The following is a 22055-nucleotide window of genomic DNA, read 5'->3' on the forward strand; positions in this document are numbered from 1 at the left end:
AAAAAAAAAAAAAAGTTTAAAAAAAGGAGGGGGGGCTCAGTTAGCTATCACAACTCGGGCACTTGGAGCATGGCAGACGCGGGGCGTGACGACACACAGCGCCCTGCGGGCTACTGTCTCGTGCTCTTCAGTTATCCTGATGACGGGCGGTCTTCTTCTTTACACAGTTTCACTTAGGTATAAAGCACGTACCATAAATCCACTCACTTGAAGCACGGAATTGAAAGGATTTTACTAAACTTGCAGCGTTGTAGAATTATCACCACAACGCAGTTCGAGAACACTTCCACCACACACACGTATGGCTTGGGTCCACCTGGCTCGATCGTCCTTTGACCCCAGCCCCAGTTGACCACTGTCCCACTTTCTGCCTCCATAGACTTGTCTTCTCCACACATTTCGTGTAAATGGCGTCCTATGTGTGATACGTGGTATTTGGAGCCTGGCTTCTTAGTGTGACGTTTTGACGTTTATTCACACTGTAGCTGTATTCCATCACGGGATATGACCAACACTGTCCATCCAGCAGCTAGGACGTGTGCACTGCTTCTTTTCCTCTTTTTTATGAAGGCCGCTACGGACATCAAGTCTCTGTGTGTTTTTCCTTCTCTTTGGTAGACGCCTAGGAGTGGAATTGCTGGGTCATGTAGCGAATTTATGCTTAATTTTTAAGAGCATGCCAAACTTAAAAATTTCACCATTTTACATTCCCATCAACAACATATGAGAATTCCAGTTTCTGAACACCCTTGGTTATTGTTGCTCTGTAGTGCAGTTCTGAAACTGGAAAACAGAAGCTTTCCAACCATGTTATTTTCTGGGGTTTGTGGCTGTATCTGCTCCAGTGGGTATGAAGTGTCAGCTCACTGGTTTTAATTTGTATTTTCCTAATGAATGTGAAACATCTTTTCATGCGCTTATCGTCATTTGTGTATTTGTGGTGAAATATCTATTCAAACCTGTTGCCCGTTTTTAAATTCATGTTGCATGTTTTCTTCTGGAGTTTTAAGAGTTCGTTTTGTATCTGTTTGGAAGGACTGCATCAGGTTATGATTTGCAAATACTTTCCCCCAGTGTGTGGTTTGTCTTTCCAACTTTCTATCAAGTGCCATTTGATGTGCCCAAGTTTTTAATTTTACCGAAGCCACATTTACCAATATTTCTTTTATGTATTGCCCCATATCTAAGAACTCTAACTTGAGATTATAAAGATTTACTGATTTGTCTTCTTCCAAAAGTTTTAGTTTTTACATTAAAGTCTGCAACCTATTTTGAATTTATTTATATGATGCAAAATAAAGTTTAAATTAATCTTTTTACAGGTGAATGCCCAATATTCCCAAACATCGTTTGTTGAAAATGCTACCCTTTTATCACTGAACTGTCTTTGCTGAAAAATGAAGTGACCATACGCAACAGGGCTATTTCTGGACTCTCTATTGTGTTTCGTTGACTATTTTTCCTGTATCTACCTTCCTACCTACCTTTCTGCCAGTATAACACTGTCCTGGCTACTATAGTAAGGGTTGAACACGGGAAGTCTGAGTTTTCCAACTTTGTTATCCTATTCCAAAATTGTTTTAGATATTGTGGGTTCTTCCTTTATATTTTAGGACAATGTCAATTTCTGCAAAACAAAAAATATGCTGAGATTTTTGACAGGAATTTCATCAAATCTCTAAACCTATTTGCAAAGAATTTCCAGTTTAACAATATTAAAACTTTTAATCCATGAATATCAACTATCTGAATGCTTTTAAAGACACATTTGATCTTAAAAATATTTTGAAACAAGGGCGCCCGGGTGGCTCAGTCAGTTAAGCATCTTACTCTTGGTTTCAGCTTGGGTCATGATCTCATGGTTCGTGAGTTTAAGCCCTGCATCGGGCTCCACGCTGACAGTATAGAGCCTGCTTGGGATTTCTCTCTCTCTCTCTCTCTCTCTCTCTGCTCCTCCCCTGCTTGCATGCACTCTCTCTTTCAAAATAAATAAACACATGAATATTTTGAAACAACTCTGTTATATCTCAAGTCTCAGATACACAATCCTCTAATTGTTTCATTCAACTTCTTAAAAATGTTGAAACAATCCAAAGTTACAGAAAAGTTTTGAATAGAAATACTTTTTCCCCTCTCGAATCATCTGAGGGTGAGTCACTGACCTGATGCCCCATCAACCCCAAATACTTCAGCAGGTATTTCCAATAAACAAGTTTATTTTCCTCCACAAAGCCGATTCAGGCATCAAAATCAGGGAACAGATACGTTTCTTCCACCCAAGTCTGGGACCCTCAGTCAAGTTTTGCCAGTTGTCCTGATGGTGTCTTTTACAGCAAAAGGAGCCCGTTGGGAGACAAGGCCACAGATGCCATCGGCCTGCCTGGGGGGGAGTGGGGTCCTCAGGCCTCTGTGACACCGGTGTCCACATGCTGCTTTCCGTCCCTCCTTAGTCTGTGTCTGATGCTCCCTGGCTTGGAGTCAGTGAAGTATCTTTGCCAGGAAGACCCCGGATGGCATGCTGTCTTCCCCGCTGCAACCCTCTGGGTGACACACCCCTGCCCCAAGTCTCCACCATGAAGGTTCTCTCCTTCCCTTCGTAATTAACTATTTTCTAGACGTCTGCCGTAGCAATGGAGCTTTTAATCTGTTCATCTGTTTGTCTGAATAGTGAAATAATTTCCCGTTTTATTCAAAGCGTTATCACCTAACATAATCTTTACCTTGATGCTGAAATTCCCCCAATTTGGCCAACGGGAGCCCCTCTGAAGGACATGTCACCGCCCTACTGTGAGCACTCTCTTGCACAAAATGACATCCAGGTTCATCTTGTTCATTTCCTGAAGGAACACGAGCCCATCTGAGAGGAAACCGTGTGTGCAGGATTTATGGGTGTTGGGCATCCTCATCACCACTGGGGGTGGGGTGGGGGGGATGCTCTCAGGTCTGGTCTTTAAGCAACTCTGATGGGATCTGTTTCTATAGAGGACCTCAGAAGGAAGAAGTCTGTAGCTATGGTATACCGATTTCTAGTGTTGCAGGGGCAATCGACAGAACATTGTGATTCTGTGACTGCCGAGTGAATTTGCAGGAGATGTGTTCATTAGGTAAAGGTTCCTTATAACTCCTTTTAAGAGCCCCCACCATGCCCTTGCCGCTACTAGTGAGCATCCCGTGTTGGTGCATGGGCGTTGGCGAAGCGCTCCATTGCTGGCTTCAGCTTTACCGGCACCTTGCCAAGTGACAGACAGACACACGGACGGTCTCCTATAAAGTAGGTAGGTCAGGGCGGCTTCCTTCCTAGTTGGCCACGCATGTCTACGGTCGCTGGCACTACTGCTGGAATACCACATCCTAAACTATCTCCCGAGAGGAAAAGTCACCCACAGGGCTACTGCATTTTACAGTGGGGCAGAAACCATTAAGTATTTTAACTCAATTCCATCTGCTCTCTCAAAAAGTTTAACTGTTCTAACTGAAATGTGTTTTTCAAAAATATAGGATTGGGTTTTAATCCAACTTCATATTATTAAATATTATGAATGCATTAGAATAGCTGAGGGGCACATTTAAAGACATTAGAGAATGTCGGCCAGAAAAAAGGAAATCCTAATCACTTTCATACTGTAGCATCTCCGTTTTATACCTATGTTAGCGCATGCTTACAAAAAAACTGTACGCGTACTTGAAGGTTTATGGTGAAAGCGTGCTGTCTGGTGATTGCATTAAAAATTGGAAGGGGGCGTGAAACAAAGCGGGCCAAATGTTGGTCCACGGGGAGCTGGATGGGGGCACTTCACGTACTTAAAGATGTTCAAAGTGCTAACGACAAAACCATGGTACGCTACACCAGCAATCAAACTGGAAGACGGTATACCAAAACGCTAATAGTGCCTGTTAACTGGTATCACTGGGCAGCATGATTACTGAGGTCTTTACGTTACTGCATATTTTCTACAGTTTCTTCAGGGAACACAGATGCAGTCGGACAAAACGCCAGTGAACTTCCCCAAGTTCATCCTCGCCACGAGCACCTGCTGACCCTGCTCTGGGCTGGACGCTGGGTGGCTGCTGGCTGGGGGGGCGGTGACCGCGGCTGGGAGGTGAGGGGAGTGCTCACGGAGGTTGCTCCCGGCCTTCCTGCAGCTCACGTTCCTCCCCCACCCGCGTCAGGGACAAGCCTGAAGGAAGAGCGAGCCTGAGCTCTCACCGGCCGATGTGACACAAACTCCAGGCCGAGGAAAACTGCTGGGAGCCTCGGGCTGGAGTCCTGCGCTTGGAAAACAGGGGGCCCCACCAGAGAGCCTCCCAGAATGTGCCCAGAGTCTGTCATCCCTGCGGGTGTCAGCAAAGTTCACGGAGACCACGGTCTCCAGACGCTGCGGGACGGGGAATCCAAGGGGGGCTGGCGCAGGGACCCGTGCAGGCCCCCTGCAGCCAGCCCCTCTGCCAGTGGAAGTCCTCCCCAGACGTTAGCGTCTACTCTGCCAACGGTCTCAAGGGGGGCGCACGCGACTGATTTCCTCGTCCTTGTGAAGACGCTGAGGAGGACACTCACCTGCAGAGGCACCACAGGACAAACCCAAGTCCGCAGTACGGGTCCAAGCAGATGGCCACTTCTCTCGAGGGGTAGAGCTCACACTGCAGCTTGATGGAGCGGCAGAAGGCACTGGTGGCTGCGTGGCACATCTGGAAGACAGCAAGGCCGCCTTCAGTCCACGTGGCCGGCACCCAGTGCCCAAGCTGGAGCGACCCCGTCCCGCACCCCGACGGGAAGTGGGCACGCACGGGGTCCTCCGGCGCCCCCACAGCCCAGGGAAGGAGGTGGGGAGACCCTAGACGCTGCGGCTCACGGCCCCTCCCAGGTGTGTGCCCGACGCACGCCCGTCATGCGGTAGGGCCGGCAGGGCGCGTGGATGAACATCCCATGTCAGCGACAGGAACCGGGCTCAGAGAAGGTAGTCTGCTGAAGGCCACACAGCTTCGGGCCAGAACCAGTGTTAGTCACAGGACGACAGCCAAGCTCCCGTCTCCCCGCATCACTGAGGTGACAGTAAGAGGACTCCCACGTGACGGAAGTTACTGCCAAACGGCATAAAATATATCTCATAAAATCAGTTTTCTCACAGAAGCTTTCTAGCCAATCAAGCCTAAGAGGAAAAGGAAAATGGTCCCAAGTTTGTGGTTTGAAAAACATCTGGAGTTAACATGAAGTGAACGTCCCGTGCAGCCGAACCGTGTGGGGGGCTGGAGCAAGCACCCTAATACTCAGGGCGACCCGCCCAAATGCCTGGGGGAAGCACCCGTGAGTCGCGCCGGCAACAGAGGCGAGGAGCCAGGGCCAGGGCCGCTTCCGTGGTAAGCGGGGGAGCCCTGCTGGAAGCTGTGGGTGGAGGCAGGTTTCGCGATGGATCCGCCGCGCAATCCGCACAAGGTGATGCACAAGTACTCGAGACGTGAGCCCGTACGGCTCATTTTCACTTGCTGTCAAGGCCACGATATTTGCTTAAAGAAGAAACAAGGCTGGGTTTCTGAAACATGCCTTCAACCTCTGCCCGCCCACTAGATCAGGAGTGAGCAAAATCCTAGCTACCGAAATAAGGCACGTTCCCAGATTCGCCTTAAAACAAACCTTGCCTGAACCCCTACTCTGTGCAGGCGTTATTTATAGCTTGAGAACAGTTCAGCTCGGCAAATACTAATACGTTAATGGAGTACATGCTATGTCTCAGGCATCGTATTAGGTGCTCAGGATATAAAGAAGAATAAAACACAGCCTCTGTCTGACCTCAGGAGTTTGGGTCCAGTGGAAAATTGGGAGAGAACTCCGGTAACTGCAGGGCCTGTGAGCGCGTTCACAATGGGGGCAGAGAGCATAAGGAGGGCAGAGAAGGGGCTCTCATATCGCCCTGGGGGACCCCAGTGTGCTCTGGGTCTTGAGGCTGAGTAAGCACAAGCAGAACTCATCAGAGTGACAGGAGCACAGACAGATGAAGAAAAACGCAACCAGGAAAGCTAAAGGACTCGTCTCCAAGCACCAGTCCTGGACCTGCCAACACACAGCCCAACAGCCCACGCTGGAAGAAAAACTCCCAATTCTTAGGAAGTCAGACTTGTACCTGGATAAGTCGTTTTGAAAAGCCCCAGACAACAAGCTCTAATGCCCTACTCTGAAACAGATGGTGAGAGTAGACACAGTGGGAGGAAGCAGGGATGAGGGCAACTACATGTATTTCCGGGATGTGCCTCAGCTCTTCTCTTGGGTGGGTTTACCTTCCAGAGCAGTTTTGCTTTAGCTGACGTTAACGTGAGTGTCCACTCCCTGGGCACACGGCAGCTGCACATTCGGTGGAAGGGAGAGCCACCACCAGTATGACAGGGTCCTGTGGGCAAGCCCAGAGGGCCACTGATCTGAAGGGAAGGGTCCTCCACACGACTTCCCCATTGAAGTGAAAACGTTTCTCCAGGGTCTATCAGAAATCTTCAGAGTTCAAATTAAACTTTTAAATGGTTAGTGTTTTAAAACTTAAATTGAACACACAAACATATACTCATGGGCCTTCTACTAAATCAGACATGAAATAGTGCCCGTTAGGGGGAAAACAGATGACTGGCTAAGACTCTCTCAGCGTTCATTCTATATTTGAATACTTAATGACATTTGGACCAAAAGCTGAAACCGAATCAAAATTTCTGAGAAACATGAGGACATGTGCAACCAAAGAGGTAGAAGAGAATTCAATGAGAAGACCATGACCAGATGATTTCAGTTGTTTACGCCTCTCAGTATTTAAGGCAAATGGGTTTTCATTAAATGACATCACAACATATTTTACCTCAGGTACTCATCAAACAAACAATCAGAAGTTTAATAAAAACTTACGAAGATTTCAGAGAAAAGTCTAATTATTTATCCCTCTGGGATTACTAGGGTTTACATTTCTATTAAGTGGAATTACCAAGAGTCACGTCACTTCATCTGTTTCACGTGTAAGTATCTTTATCAAATCAAGATGTAACATTATAGCCCCCACTTCTGTAGACCATGAAAATGGTACGATCTCAAGTGTGTGTTTCTGTTTGGCTATGACAGGAGGCAGCTCAAAGCCACTCACCCTGGTATGAAAAGAAATCTGTACTCCAAAAAGCTTTTGAAGAATTATTTTATTTGATATTACACTTTATTTGGTGTGTCACCTCAGATTCTACTGAAAAGCAGAGGAGAGGATTCTGGGAAGACTGTCTCCATAGCAACCAGACAACAACTGTGTCAGAAAATGATGAGACTCTTTGGAGTTCTGGAGTCCGTTTAAGTCTTATAACTTCCCGAGGAAAGTTTGGGCAATCAATGGTAATTAATTTTGGAAAAAGTAAGATATTCCCATTTAAAAAAAAAACAGTTGTGGGAGCTCATCACATTTAAGTACTCATTAATGTACTCAATTACACTCAGACCTGCCATGAAAGAAAGGCTCAAGGGACTCCTGCAGACTGAAATAATAAGATATTAGACATATCTCAAAGTCATGTGAATAAATTTAGATCTCAGCAAAAGTAAATACAATTCAATTATAAATACTAGCATAATTGTAGCAATACTTTGTAACTCCACTTTTCATTTTTTCATGATTTAAGACACTAATATGGTAAAAAAAAATAATCATTAGCTGAAAAAATGATTGTTATTGTAACTTTGGGTTTAAATTCCACTTTTTTCCCTATATAACTTGAGACTTAAGAAATGCATTTAAAAGACTTGCTACTACATATCTTGGGCCATGCAGTATATAAAGATATAACTTTGTGACATCAGCAACTGAGAAAGGCGGGCACGGAGCAGTTTTGTGTGTTCCTGAAATTAAGCGAGTATAATCCAAACTGGAGTACTGCAACTGTAGGGTGTTCAACTCAACCCCCACTGTCACCTGAGTGACACAAGCTGTAGAATATATACAAAAAGAATTCAAATGTTTCGCTACAAAAAAAATCAACTAAGCACAAAACAAGACAGTAATGCAGGAAATGAGTAACAGAAAAGTTATTTTTTAACTTCTTTTTAATGTTTATTTATTTTTGAGAGAGAGACAGAGGGAGAGAGAGAGAGAGAGAGAGAGAGAGAGAGTGTGTGTGTGAGAGTGAGTGCGAGCTGGCAAGGGGCAGAGAGAGAGGACACAGAATCCAAAACAGGCTCCAGGCTCTGAGCTGTCAGCACAGAGCCCGAGGTGGGGCTTGAACCCACAAACCATGAGATCATGATCTGAGCCAAAGTCAGCCGCTTAACTATTTGAGCCAACCCAGGTGCCCTGCAAAAGCAGTTTGACTGCAGAAATTTACATGAAAACTTAGGCTAAAAAACAAAACAGATCTCACATCAACCAAACTTTACAACTTAAGGAATGACAGAAAGAACAGACTAAACCCCAAGTCAGAAAAAGGAAGTAATAAAGATTAGAGCATAAATAAACAGAGGGTAGAGGAAGAGTTGACTTAATGAAAGCAAAAGATGGTTCCTCAAAAAGATCGACAAAACAGACAAACCTCTAGTTAGATGGACTAAGAAAAAAGGAAGGAAAATTCAAAATACTAAAATCAGAAATGAAAGTGAGGACATTATGGATTCTACAGAAACAAAAATAATTAGAAGAAAGTACTATGAACAGTCGTACACCAACAAACTGCACAACCTATATGAAATGAAGAAATTCCGTTTCATGGAAATTGAAACACAAATTATCAAGAAGAAAGACAAAACTGGGGTGCCTGGGTAGCTCAGTCGGTTAAGCGTCAGACTTTGGCTCAGGTCATGATCTCAGGTTTGTGGTTTCAAGCCCCACACTGGGCTCTGCGCTGATGGCTCAGAGCCTGGAGCCTGCTTCAGATTCTGTGTCTCCCTCTCTCTCTGCCCCTCTCCTGCTCGTGCTGTCTCTCTCAAAAATAAATAAAGTTTAAAAAAATTTAAAAAAAGGAACACATAGCCTACCAAGACTAAATCATAAAGCATAAAAAATCTGAACAGACCAAAAGCAGTAAAGCAAGATCAAATCAGTAAAGAAGATTTTCCAGCAAAGAAAAGCCCTGCTAAAATCTACCAAACATTTAAAGATGAACTAATACTGGTCCTTCTCAAACGTTTCCAAAAAATTAAAGAGAAAGGAACACTATTTTTTTAAGTTTACTTACTTATTTTTAAGATAGAGACAATGTGCACACAAACAAGGGAGGAAAAGAAAGAGGGGCTGATGTGGGGCTCGAACCCATGAACCATGAGATCATGACCTGAGCCGAAGTCCGACGCTTATCCGATAGAGCTGCCCAGGTGCCCCCGAGAAGGGAACACTTCTTAACTCATTCTATGAGATTAGTAAAACTCTGATACCAAAGCCAGACAAAACACTATAAAAACAGAAAACTACAGACCAGTATCTCTGTGAAACACTGATGCCAAAATCCTCAACAAAGCACTTACCCAATTCGGTAGCACATTAAAAAGCTTATACATCAGTGGGATTTACTTCTGTAAGGGATTGTAGGCTCTACAAATGAAAACTCAATCAATGGGGGCACCTCACTGACTCAGAGGAGCATGTGACTCTTGATTTTGGGGCCATAAAGTTAAATCCCACAGTGGGTATAGAGATTACTTAAAAATAAAATCTTAAAAAAAATCAATGTAATATATCATATTCAAAGAACGAGGGGGAAAAAACACATGATATCTCAATTGATGCAAAAAAAATCTGACAAAATCCAACATCTTTTTATGGTAAAAACACTCAATAAACTAGGAGTAGAAAAAAAGGGCTTCAACAGAATAAAAGCCATATATAAAGAACACAGTAAACATCATACTCAGCCATGAAAGACTCAACACTTTACCTCTATGATCAGCAATAAGGCAAGGATGCCTGTTTTCACTCTTTCTATGCATAGTACTAGAAGTTCTAGCCCAAGCCATTAGGTAAGAAAAATAAATAAAAGGCATTCAGATTAGAAAAGCAGAAATAAAATGATCTCTTCATGGATTAAATGAACTTGTATGTAGAAAACACTAAATATCGTACACAAAAAATTGTTAAAAATTGTAAATTCACTAAAGTAGCAAGATAAAAAGTCAACATGCAGAAATCATTTGCATTTCTATACATTAAGTGAAAAATCTGAAGAGGAAATTAAAACAATCCCATTTACGATAGCATCAAAGAATAAAATGTTGAGGAATTAGCCAAGGAGGTGAAAGACTTGTACAATTAAGAGTATAAAATATTGCTAAAAAATAAAGACACACATAAATGGAAACACACACCATATTCACAGATGTCAATACTACCCAAAACAAAACAGACTCAGTGCAATCTTTATTAAAATCTCAATGACTTTTTTGTGTAAGTAGAAAATGCATAGAATTCATACAGAATCTCAAAGAAATCTGAATGGCCAAAACAATCTTGAAAATAAACACAGAGGACTCCCCCATCCTGATTTAAAAACTTAATACAAATATACAGTAGTCAAAGTAGTGCAGTACTGACATAAAAACAGACATACAGATCAACAGAACAGAGAGCCTAGAAATAAACCCTTGCATATATTGGCCAACTGATTTTTGACCAGAGTGCCAAGACTATTCAGTTGGGGAAACAACAGTCTTTTCAACAAAGTGCTAAGAAAATTGCATCTCCAAATGCAAAAGAACGAGGTTGGACCCTTACCTCACACCACACAGAAAAGTTAGCTCAAATTGGATCAAAGACAGAAATGTAAGACCTAAGACAATAAAACTCTTGGAACAAAACAAAGGACAAAGGCTTCATGACACTGGATTTGGCAATGATTTCTTGGATGTGACCAAAGGCACAGGCCAAAAACGACACAGAATTGGACTGTATGAAAATTTAAAGATTTTGTGCATCAAAAGACACCATCCACAGAGTAAGAAGGCAATCCAAAGAAGAGGAGAAAATTAATATACAGAATATACCAAGAGCCTATAAAACTCAACAACAAAAAACCAAGCCATTTGATTCAAAGGACATGAATAGACATGTCTCCAAAGAAGACTTACAAACAGCCAATAACTGCGTGAAAAAAATGCTTAACATCACTAATCATTAGGAACAACAGTGGGCAACAGTATGGCAACTCCCTCCCAGGTTAAAGACGGAAACTACCGCCCGACCCCAAAATTCCACTTCTCCGTATATACCCAGAAGACCTGAAGAGATGTTCGTATGTCTGTGTTCACAGCAGCAATGCTTGCAAGAGCTAAAACTTGGAGACAACCCTAGTGTTCGTTGAGGGATCGACGGACAGGTTAAATGTGGTACACACATTCAACAGAATATTAACTCAGCCTCAGAAAGAAATTCTGATGCCCTCGGCAACATGAATGAACCTCCAGGACATTACGGTGAGTGAAATGAGCCAGTCACAAGAGGACAGTGCACGTGACTCCACTTCTACGGGGTCCCCAGAGCCATCAAAATCACAGAGTTGGGGGTGGGGGTGAGAGGGGATGGGGAGTTATTAATAGGTAGTGAGCTTTAGTTTTAGAAGATAAGATGAGTCATGGGGATGGATGGCAGGGAGGGACGGCTGCATGGCAGTGTAAGAATATTCAACGCCACTGAACCACACACTTGGGTGTGTTATTGTGGTAAACTTATGTCATGTATGTACAACCACAATAAAAAAAAATTGGGAAAAGGGTAGAGAAAGAGAACTCAATGCAGTAAATAACACAAACTGAGTGGTCAGACCCCCAAAGGTGGGCAAAGGACTTCCTGAGGCTACTGAGGATGTACCAGTACCTTGGCAAGGACACTGCCAGAGCCGTGAAGGTCCTCATGAGGTGACGTGCATAGCAAATGAACCCATGAACAACACGGGTCTGTGTGCCCCAGCCCACTTACAGACTTTTTATAGTGCAGGACTGTAATCGTTTATGTTTTTCCTAATCGATTTTCTTTGGCTTACTACTTTACGTAAGAATGCAGTACATATTATGCTGCATACCACGTACTACGTGCACGTGATACACACACTTGCATGTAACACGCCTAACATCATACGATATGTCATATAACACACAAGATAGGTTTCAATCGACTGTTTAGGTCACTGGTAAGCTTTCCAGTCAACAGCAGGCTATCAGGAGGAGTCCCAAGTTACACGTGGATTTTCAAGCGTGCAGGGGGTTGGCGCTCCTAACCCCCCGAGTTGCTCAGGGGTCCACCCTAGTTCCGTGCTTTAATAGGAACACGGGTCACAGCATGAGCCGTCCTCCAGCACACAGTAACAGAACCCACAGTAAAAAAGCAAGAAATCCCAGTGCACACAGTTTCACAACAGAACACTGGGATTCGAAAGCCAGCAAGGAAGAAACACACGCAGTGTTTTATTAGGGGCTGGTGAGGCTGTGTTTACACACACACACACACAGATAGTTGGGACATTCGGAAAGAGTCGGCTGACCTAGGTAACCGTGGAAGTGACCGTGCATCCTAAGGCCTCAGTGAAGCGCAAGCACACACCCCTCACGTGTGCCACCGTGCAGACCGTGTCACTAACCTTCACTCCAGCCAGCATCCCGGTTGTGGACACACTGAAGTCAAGATAAGCTAGCGTGTCTGGGTTGGAAGGTTTGTAGATCTGGGCAGGCCGTTTCTTTGGCAAATCGTCTGGAGCAAAACAAAGCCATTAGCATGTCTGAGCCAACGGCAAAGCAGACAAGCAGGTACAGGTGTCTGGCTGGTTTGAGGACTGACCTGTGTCCAGTATGGGGGGCCACGCCCTGACGTCTACGGCCGCAGCTGCCTCCCGGGACCGCAACAACTTACAGATCAGCTGTGTTGTCATCAAGCAGGCAGAGCGACTCACCTGAGGTGAGAGAACAAGTTGTGGAGGAAGGAGGTGAGCGGTCGCGCACGGCCAGCTGCTCACCACACACCCCGAGGCCAGCGGCTTTCACAGCGGGCCAGGCTGCCTCCCATGGAGCCAGCATGACGGCCAGGATGTGATCGCGGACCCAGAGTTCAGACACTGAGGCCCCTGGAAATTCCTGGAGCCGAGGAGTAGCCACGGTTATGAGCGTGCTCAGAAAGGAGTGTCCCAACCAACCACTCTGTCAGCTCTGATCCACAAAAACTGCCATGTGTCTCCACAGACACGGCCACGACTTTCTAAACAGAGAAATGGCCTGGACAGTACTCCCACACACCCACAAAAAGAATTCGCGTGTGCTATCCCCAAACTAAATTGTCCCTCGTGGTTTCTCCTCCAAGGAGAAAACCTTTTTCTAATCCTCTTCAACTTCCCCAAGCATAAGAAAAGTTAAAATAAATCTGCGCTTTCAAAAAGGAATGGGACACTTCTAAATCTTCAGCAGAGAACTTCAGAAAAATATATGACTTCTTCATCAGTTTGGTGCAAAAAACTCCCACTGTCTTTACAGACGCCCGTGAGAGGGGTCACTTTCTTGAGGGCCCTGCGACTCTAATGCATGAGGGAAGCCACCCCAGCCCCTAATGCCACAAGTGAGTGAAATCATGAAATCCCATTTCCAGAACTAGATGGTAGAGGCCGCATCCTCCCCACCAGCCCCAGAGCTAGCCCTGCCTTGGCTCTGCCATCTGAAAGACCTACGCTTGGACCAGGGCACAGGTGGGAGGAAGGGCCCTACCCCGGGGGGAGCAGGAGGAGGACGAGCAGGAGAGCCCCGGGGTGGGGGGAGGAGGAGAACCCCGGGTGTGGGGGGGTAGGAGTAGAGCCCCAGGGGAAAGGAGGAGGAGATCCCTAGGGAAGAGGAGAAGAGCCCCGGTGGGGGGAGCAGGAAAACCCCAGGGGGAAGGAGGAGAGCCCAGGGAGTGGGTGGAGGAGGAGGAAAAGAACCCCAGTGGGGCGGGGAGTCGGGGGAGCCCCAGTGCTTCCAGGTGTGGTTACCTCCACGATCATCTTCACGGTGGGCAGCGTGGTGGCGATGTTCTGCGGGTGCGGGGGGCGGACGGTTATGGGCACGCAGCCCGCATACAGGCAGCCGTAAAAAGCTGCAATCAGGTCTATTCCTAGACAGGAGGAATGCATAAGTGCTCAGGTGACGGCCCCCGGTACAGAGGTGTCAGCCTGGGGCTGCGACAGGAACGGACTCTTGTCTGTGCTGTCAATTCCCGCCGCCTGTCCTTTCGGCATGAGATGCCCAAGCGGCCCAGGTGGCTGATTTCTGTCATTTCTCTAAGGAATTACTCACACCTCTATCGTCACCAGTTTACTGAAGGATTTAATTATTGTTGCTTAAATGAACTAGCTCAGACATCGAACAAAACAAATTTGGACACAAATGTCTTTGCGAACTTTTGCCCCATGTATGACCTCAGGAGGCACCCAGCATGCAGCACCGCCCTGCAAGAGGCCGCAACTAGACCTAGGGAGCCACACAGAGCACGATGCCGGCTGTCAGCTAGGGCGTGGGCGACAAGGTACCCCGCACGCGGCTGGGGAACTGCCTTCTCACCTGGTGGGTAGACGAGAGCCACGTGGTCCCCGTCCTGCAGGTGCCCTCTCTCCAGTAGCATCACGGCGATCTTCTCGGCACGCTTATGCAGCTGCACACATGTCAGTGAGCTTGCTATGGCACCCTGAGGGTTGCAAGAATGAGCAGGTGGGATTTTTTTAATGTAACAGCTTTACTGAGATGTACTGCAGGTACCAGCCAGGCACCTTATTTCAAATGCACACTTCAACGGGCACTAGTGTGTCCCCAGAACTGTGCGGCCATCCACGATTGGTTTTGGCACGCTTTGGTCATCCCCCAAAGACCCCTATCAGTGGTCCCTTCCCTCTCCTTCCCACTGGCCAAGAAGGGCAGCACCAAAGAGACATCTAGATGTACGTCTGTCAACAAAAGATGTTTTCAAGAATAATTCTTTGACTTAAAGAATAGCTAAACGTACCAAAAAAAAAAAAAAAAAAAGTCAACCTGGTAATTCTGGGACTTTGGTATAATTGCCAAGGGCAGGAAGAGTCAGTGGTGACCCAGCAGGAAAAATAAAACAACTCGAACACGTTTTTAAGAAACACCACGTTAAAAGTCGAGGTCAAAAAAACAAATGAACAAAGCAACAAACCAAAAAACCAGTAAAGTGAAAAATGAACTCATCAAATTCATTTTATGTAGAACATCACACACATAGAAACAAGTGGAAAACACATTTGGATTAAAAAATACCTTAAAAGCACTGTTGTTGCAACTTCTTACTAATCTCCAATTATTTCAAAGTAAACAGTTGAGGAAAATAAATAAAATCTAAACCCTGCTCTTCATGATGAAACCCTATATTAAAGCAATTGACAGGGTGAAGGGCAGGCCGCCCTCTGTGTCTGGGGCCAGGAAGACTCCACGCCACGGAATTTGCGACGACACCGTTTGCTCCCACAGATAGAGCGAGCCAGCAGCGGCAGGAGGAACAGCAAGACACGGGTGATTTTCGGGGACTCTGCGGGTGCGGTAGGCGTCCTGGACCCAAAGGTCATGTGTGGAGAGAAAAGTCCAAAGGGAAGGGCAGTGAGCAGTGCTAGTGTAGAAGGGGGTCACACTGCGTGGACAGAAGTGACCAGGCCCTTGGGGTCCCTTAAAAACAGGCAGTGGTGGCCTAGCGACTGGAGGTGCTGGGAAAACACGTTAGAATTCCTGTCAAAATGGCCTGTTTGTTGGAAACACCTGCTCTGGGTGGGGGTGTGTGGGACCACCTTTTATGATCAGGATTACAAACACCGGTGCTTGATGCTTGCCAAAATCATCCTCAAGATAACTGGTTGTTGTGTGGAGGTCCAGGAAGCAACTCATTCCCCTTCATGACCTGACCCACAAGCAGCGCTTGGGACTGCAAGGGCTCCTGCCCTTTCCCACCGGCTGGGACTGGTTTCTGTGGGGACAGGTCAGTGACGATTCTCTGAATAGAGCCTTCTCATCGCACATTTTCCTTGTCTTCCTTCCGAGGAAGGTTAAAAAATGAGAAAATGGAGGCATGCGTAAGGTGAGAGAGCCACGGCGGAACGTGGCAAAGCTGGGTAACCAGACAGACCCGGAAGGCTGAGGTGCAAGATGCGGCCCAATCGTGAGAGCTCGGTGCCCCCAAAACCAGGCACTCCCAAGCACCCACTCCTGGAGACCACACCTGTCCAAAGGAACTGAAATGAACACACTCACTGAGCCAAGTGTCCTCTGAACATTTCAAAGTGAGATGGTACAGCTGATGGGGAGGCCCAGGACCACCTTGATCCCCAGACTGGCGGTGGGGGGAGCCCATCCTGCCGGCCGAGACACTCACGCACCAGCTGTCCTGGAGGACAGCCAGCACTACCTTCCTGGCCGTCAGACAGGCACAGCCACGATGCCGGTGGGTGGTGGTGTGCCACGGTGGGCAGTGCCAGCACAGAGGGCTCATCTGTACGTTACCACTGAGCTCGGCCCTCCTTTCTGTCCCCACCCTCTGGCCGCTGGTACGGTCTGCTTGTCTTAAGTAGCAAATATTCCCGCTCTGGGCTGTTCAGATTCTGGAGCTGACCTCCTGAGCTTCGGAGATCCGATGCCAATCCCCTATCAATGATCAACTTTTCCATCACGAGACAAAACCTAAGAGATTGCCAGGTATCAGTGGTTCAGAACCATTAGCCTAAGCATATCTGAAAAGATGTTTTGGCCCTAGTCTGTGAAAATTCCCACTGACATACTTAAAAAAGGTGAAATTTAATTGGCATGCTGTCCTTCAGCCCTACTGATCTCTGAAACAGCTTTCACAACACCGTCTGCAGTTCTTTGGGTTTACGGCGGTGAACAGACAAGCCCCCGCCACAGGTGGTAACCATGGGCGGGGGGCGTCCAGTTCCAGAGTCAGCGATAGGGAGCCTGGAGATCCACACTGTCCTCAAGCCCCCAGAAGGTGCCACGCTGGGGCCAGGAGCGCTGGTTCCCAGGCAGTCCAGAGCCTCTCTCAACCCCCCCTCCCCTACATGCGGGGTTGAACATGTCCATACCCCACCTTTCACGAGCCCACAAGGGCACAGGCCACACCCAGCCCCAGATTCCCTGTGGGAGCTTCAGCACAACCCCCACCTCTGGGGAAATGGCCCCGGTGCCGGCTCTGCAGAACAGGAGCGGTCACTGGCGAGCAGTCCAAGAAGTGGCAGCCCAGTAGCCCTGGTCAACGGCTGCCTGGCTACCCCATCCCCAGCCACAGGAAAGGGTGACGTTTCCAGAGAAAGAAAGTTCTAGTGAAACCACCTCACTGGAGAAATCAGGGCTGACTTTTCCAAAAATAAGTTTTGGGTGCAATCATGACAGAATCCAACCCCTGTTCTAAAGTCTGCAGATTTCAGTGTTAGGGACTGTGAATTTTGGCACCACTTTAAAGTCTTGTATTAGGTTAAATAACAAACGAAAAAAATACTAAGGAATTAAGAAAAAGCCAAATGTGATTTATATTTGAAAATTTGAAGGAACTGTCATAAACAAACAAACAAAAAGTTACAAAGAGTTGGCTGATGTTTGTTAAAAGGAGTAACAGATGGTATTTTGTATGGAAACAAGCTCCAAAATGTAAGTTTTCCATGATTTGCAATGAATTATGTCCCCATGTCCTACTATAAATCTGACATAACAGCTTGTGCGCTATCGACAGCTCTGGCCGTGGTGAAGAGCATACGAGTGGACACTGTTTGCAACAAGAGAGCTGCTCTCGCAGGTGCCAAATGGTTCACCGGCTTCTACGAGCCTTGTCAAGTCGCCAAATTCACAATCCACAGACTGTGCCACGCAGGATGGAGGCGAGCCTGAAAACGTGGTGAGCCACGTGCTGGGAAGACAATGGTGTGGATACACGGAGTTAAGTTAGACATCATCAGCGTTTAACCTCACCGGTTTCCATCTTTTTAAAATACTGCTTTTAGAAAACGTGGAACGGCGTGTGTGGCTTGCACTATACTTCCACGGGATAGTGCGGCACCAGCAGGGCGACTGATGTGGAAATTACAAACCACCACCATAAACATGGTGATTACGACCTTCAGCCACGGCTGAGCGTTTGTTGTAAGTTCTACGTGGGGCCGGGGGTGGGGGGCAGGTCCGACCCTTAGACTGGCTCAGGAGACAGCTGCCTGCACGTCCAGAGCCATGTCCAAAGGAAAGCCACCAGTGAGCCACCTCTCTCTGTGCTGACCCAAAGTGGATTCACTCATGGCTCTGATCTCCTCCCCACCCTGTCCACTTTTCTGTTTCTAACAAAGCCCTTTTTCGAGTGACTCATTTTCCCAAACGATCCAGGGTCTAGCTACAGCAGATGACCATGACCATGGGGTCAGGGATGGGAGCGCCATCACCCAGACCAGATCAGCTGACGAGGAGCCCAGTGTCCCGGTGTCACCCCAGTCGACCATCTGAGGGCTCTGCCCCCATGCTGCCACTCCTGTCATTCTATGTGGTTAGAACAGCTCTGTCTTCCTCCCCTGCGGGGGTGGGGCATCTGTGAACATGCCCGATCATCTCTGAGTCTGCGTGTGTGTTGCAGGGTGGTCTCCTCCTCCTTAGGCTGCCTATTTGTGCCTCCAAGGGGTCCGGGCAGATTCCCACCCCCACTGCAAACGGGAGAGACCATGGGGGCCACACTGGGGAGGGTCAAAAAGGTGATGCGGACCTGTCCCTTACTTTTGCGCAGCTTAGCGCTTACGGAGGACACACCATACCCAGCGTGTCGGCACTGCTGCAGCAGCTGGGGAAACTGTAGCTGAAGGGACTTGAGAGGTCCTTCCCAGGACAGGTGACAGTCATCACTCTGGAGGGCCACTGAGAGACCACGGAGGAGGAACAGTCCCCAGGACAAATGAATGTCATGCGTAGAGGGTGGAGAAAGTCAGCACAAAAGATTAAGGAGAAATCGGGATGGCAGCACAGAGCCGAAGACTGTCCGCTGGGCAACAATGTCAGGAAAGCTGAGGGAGGAGCCGATGGAGGAAAGAGAGGAGAAAAGCAGGGTGGACATGTTTCAGGGCCTCGGGTAACTGAACAGACCCTCAGGAGCCCAGGCACTATGCTTCCTACTGCAGCACACCTGGGAGTGCAGAAGAGTCAATCCAGGGAATGGGGTCCACTAGGCCCTAACAGAGGTCAGGGAAGCAGGAGCACTTTCTAAGACTCTTCCCGGGGGACAGTCTTGAACAGACACAAGAATAAATGACCCACCGGGTCAACTCAGCCCACATGGCAACTCAAGGTCATCAGAGCATCCGTGGTCATTTCCAGGAGCCACATCACATGGACGCTGGCCTGATAACTGGGTATCCAAATGAGAAACACAGTTACGTGATTGGCATTGCCTTTTACTGGTCTCTGATCTATTACTTTAAATGGCAAGAGGTACCTCTGCACATTAAGATTTTGGTATTTTGCAACTCTGAATAGCCATAATTTCTGACAACTGTATATACCCATACTTGTCAAGAGACCTATTTCTATTTCTCAGACTTTATTTCCACGGCAGAAAAATAAAAGTTAAGTATATTAAGGCTTTCACATCTAATTTTACTGTTAATACTACTTGCTAGTATATATAAGGTCTTATTCTTAAGTCCTCCTATGAAACAATACTGGAAGAGCTTGCTTTTCCAATGTGAGACGCCAACACAAACCTTAATTACACTTGGAAAATAGAAAAGACTTTCGTTCCCAAGGACTGAAGTCTATAATGAAAGCACAACTTCTTACTTACAGGAGAGTAGTTCACTAATAAAAGACAAAAACGTGCCACAGATCTGACCCATTCCCTGTATTTTGGGGGGGAAATAATGCAAAAAAGATACTGCTGAAACGATCCATAAAGATCTCAGTCAAAATAGCCACAAATAAATAACATGAAGGACATCACATAAGACTGAAGTCAAAGGGTTACGGCGGGAAGAAGACAAAGCCACAGGACAGCGACCGGGAAATTTGAGTTCAGCGTGCCTCACCCTACAGTTGAGCAGCGTGTACAGGACGTGGTCGGGGGTGGTCTGTGCCCTCCACTGCAGGACCTCCGACAGAAACAGGAACTGGAACAAAGCACAGCCGTTAGGCCCAGGCCATCCTGGCACCCCGCGTTCAGATTTAAACTCACACCTCTAGATCAGGCTAGCTTCGGTGCTTTCAGGTGACTTAAAGCATCGCTTTTCCGTGGAGGAAGGAGGGCCTCCCTGTCACAATTAGAAGAAGAATCCAGCACTTAGAGGGTTTTTCCTGCGTGGCCTGGATTTCCACGTCTGGCTGGGATTCGCAAGTCACAGGGGCCGGCGCCGCGCCTGTTCAGAGACGTCTCCCCACACCCTGCCGAAGGCTGGGAGGCGCGTTCCCGGAATGCAAGGGGCAGCCAGCACAGAAAATCCCTTCCGGCCTCCCAGAAGACGGTGATTTCTGGGGGCTGTGATGGCAAGATCAGACCCATGCTGCTTTTGAACTGGGCTCTCTCACACGTGTTGTTTCCAAATGGCCATTCCCTGAGGTCTCCCAACAGCACTGCAAATCACACAGATCACGTGTACTCTACCGAGTCAGTGTGGAGAGGGAAGGTCAGCCCCACCTCAGGTCTAATCACAGGAAACACCTGGGTAGATCCCTTAATCCGCTTTTTTAATAGAAATGTACTGTGAGGGCTGAACATGGTAACCAAGTGCTTTAAATAAACGTATTTCTATTTGTTACCAAACTGACGATATTTTGAACGGTTGACTTTGTCATGTTTCCTGGTAGCTCATACAGACAGGGGTCACCTTTTGGTGAATCATCAGAGTCCTCAAGTCTGCATGGTGATAATGGGGACTGCAGTACGCATGACAAAATGGGACATGTATGCTGCGTGTGGCCCCAGATTTCTCCTCTAGCCCCCGAGGTCACGTTAAGGACGCCAGTTTGCCAACCCGGGTTTCGCACTTCTGTTCTCTTGAATTCCGCCAGTTAAAGGGCCGAAGCCTTTTGCCGTGAGGCCGTCTGGGTGTCACGCCAGGGCTGGCAGGCTCATCAGGAACGAGCGCCCCAGGATGCCAGGACAGAGCGGGCCTCGGGCCTCAGCTCGCGCGCCCGTGGCTCCTCCCACCCCCTTGACCCTCTGCAGCGTCCCGCGACACGGCACCCCCACCACGCACGTCTCTGTGGTGAGACCGCACGGACGTGCGCGCGGGACCGAGAGGGCAGGACGCCCAAGTTCAGGGGCGGGCGCTGAGCCGGCCGGCGGTGTCGTCTGGAGCCGTGTGCGGGCACAGGGCTCGGAGAGGAACCCCGTCCGCCTCTCACCTTGCGGGCCTGATCGTTGTCCTCTATCTGGCCCAGGTCTCTGCCGCTGGCCTGCGCGATCCTCTTCCCAGACACCAGGTTCCCCACCATCACAGAGGCAGGGCCGATTTCTGGAAAGAATGTGAGGAAACAAGTCAACTTAAAACATGACCGCCCACCTCGGCAAAGAGCTGGCTCCGGGGAAACCCTCTGAAAGGCTGAGCTCTGAGAAAATCTTATCGGAACAGGGCTTCCAATGCGTCCCAACAATGAGAATGATGGCAGACACGAGCGAGTCTCGATTACAGGGTAAAACAACGTTTTCACCAGATCCCGGTGGCATCTCCCAAACCCGCTGCTGTTACTCTAATGCCAGTTGGTGGGATGCTGCGATCTATCCACTTGGATGATTGTGAGAAATAATGCTGAAGATGAGGCAGTAAACCATGATGTGTCTCACTGCTAAGCAGTCAGGACTCTGGTGTGGTGTTCCCCAGTGTCCCTGCTTGTCACTGAGCGACCACTGACATAAACTATCGCACATTTTTTATAAATACCTTTATAATGCAGGGGGTAACGCCGCACGGGCACAGTCACCTATCTCACTGACGGAACAGCTCTGGGCTCTCGCCGGCCCCGCAGAGATACGGGAGACCAAGCCCAGAGGCTCCTGTCGGGCCAAAGTTCCTCTTACACCACCATCACAGACTCAATTACCAGCACTCCTTTTACTGTTTATGAAACATTTCACAAGAAAAAAAAAAACAGA

At 47.6% G+C, this 22055-nt stretch overlaps 1 protein-coding gene across 8 annotated transcripts in view; it reads right to left on the bottom strand.

The window, feature by feature from the left end:
- DIP2C (disco interacting protein 2 homolog C) overlaps nucleotides 1–22055 on the bottom strand; it is a 412233-nt gene that overhangs the window by 57249 nt on the left and 332929 nt on the right. For all 8 annotated transcript variants that reach the window (XM_042944702.1, XM_042944701.1, XM_042944703.1 and 5 more), the window contains 7 exons: nucleotides 21308–21417; nucleotides 19993–20073; nucleotides 14504–14627; nucleotides 13936–14057; nucleotides 12762–12873; nucleotides 12565–12674; nucleotides 4556–4686 (listed from right to left, as the gene is read on the bottom strand). In XM_042944702.1, coding sequence (XP_042800636.1) covers nucleotides 4556–4686; nucleotides 12565–12674; nucleotides 12762–12873; nucleotides 13936–14057; nucleotides 14504–14627; nucleotides 19993–20073; nucleotides 21308–21417 — 790 coding nt within the window. The remainder of the gene's footprint in view (nucleotides 1–4555; nucleotides 4687–12564; nucleotides 12675–12761; nucleotides 12874–13935; nucleotides 14058–14503; nucleotides 14628–19992; nucleotides 20074–21307; nucleotides 21418–22055) is intronic.

Source organism: Panthera leo, chromosome B4 (assembly GCF_018350215.1).
Source record: "Panthera leo isolate Ple1 chromosome B4, P.leo_Ple1_pat1.1, whole genome shotgun sequence".
Classification (NCBI taxonomy): Eukaryota; Metazoa; Chordata; class Mammalia; order Carnivora; family Felidae; genus Panthera; species Panthera leo.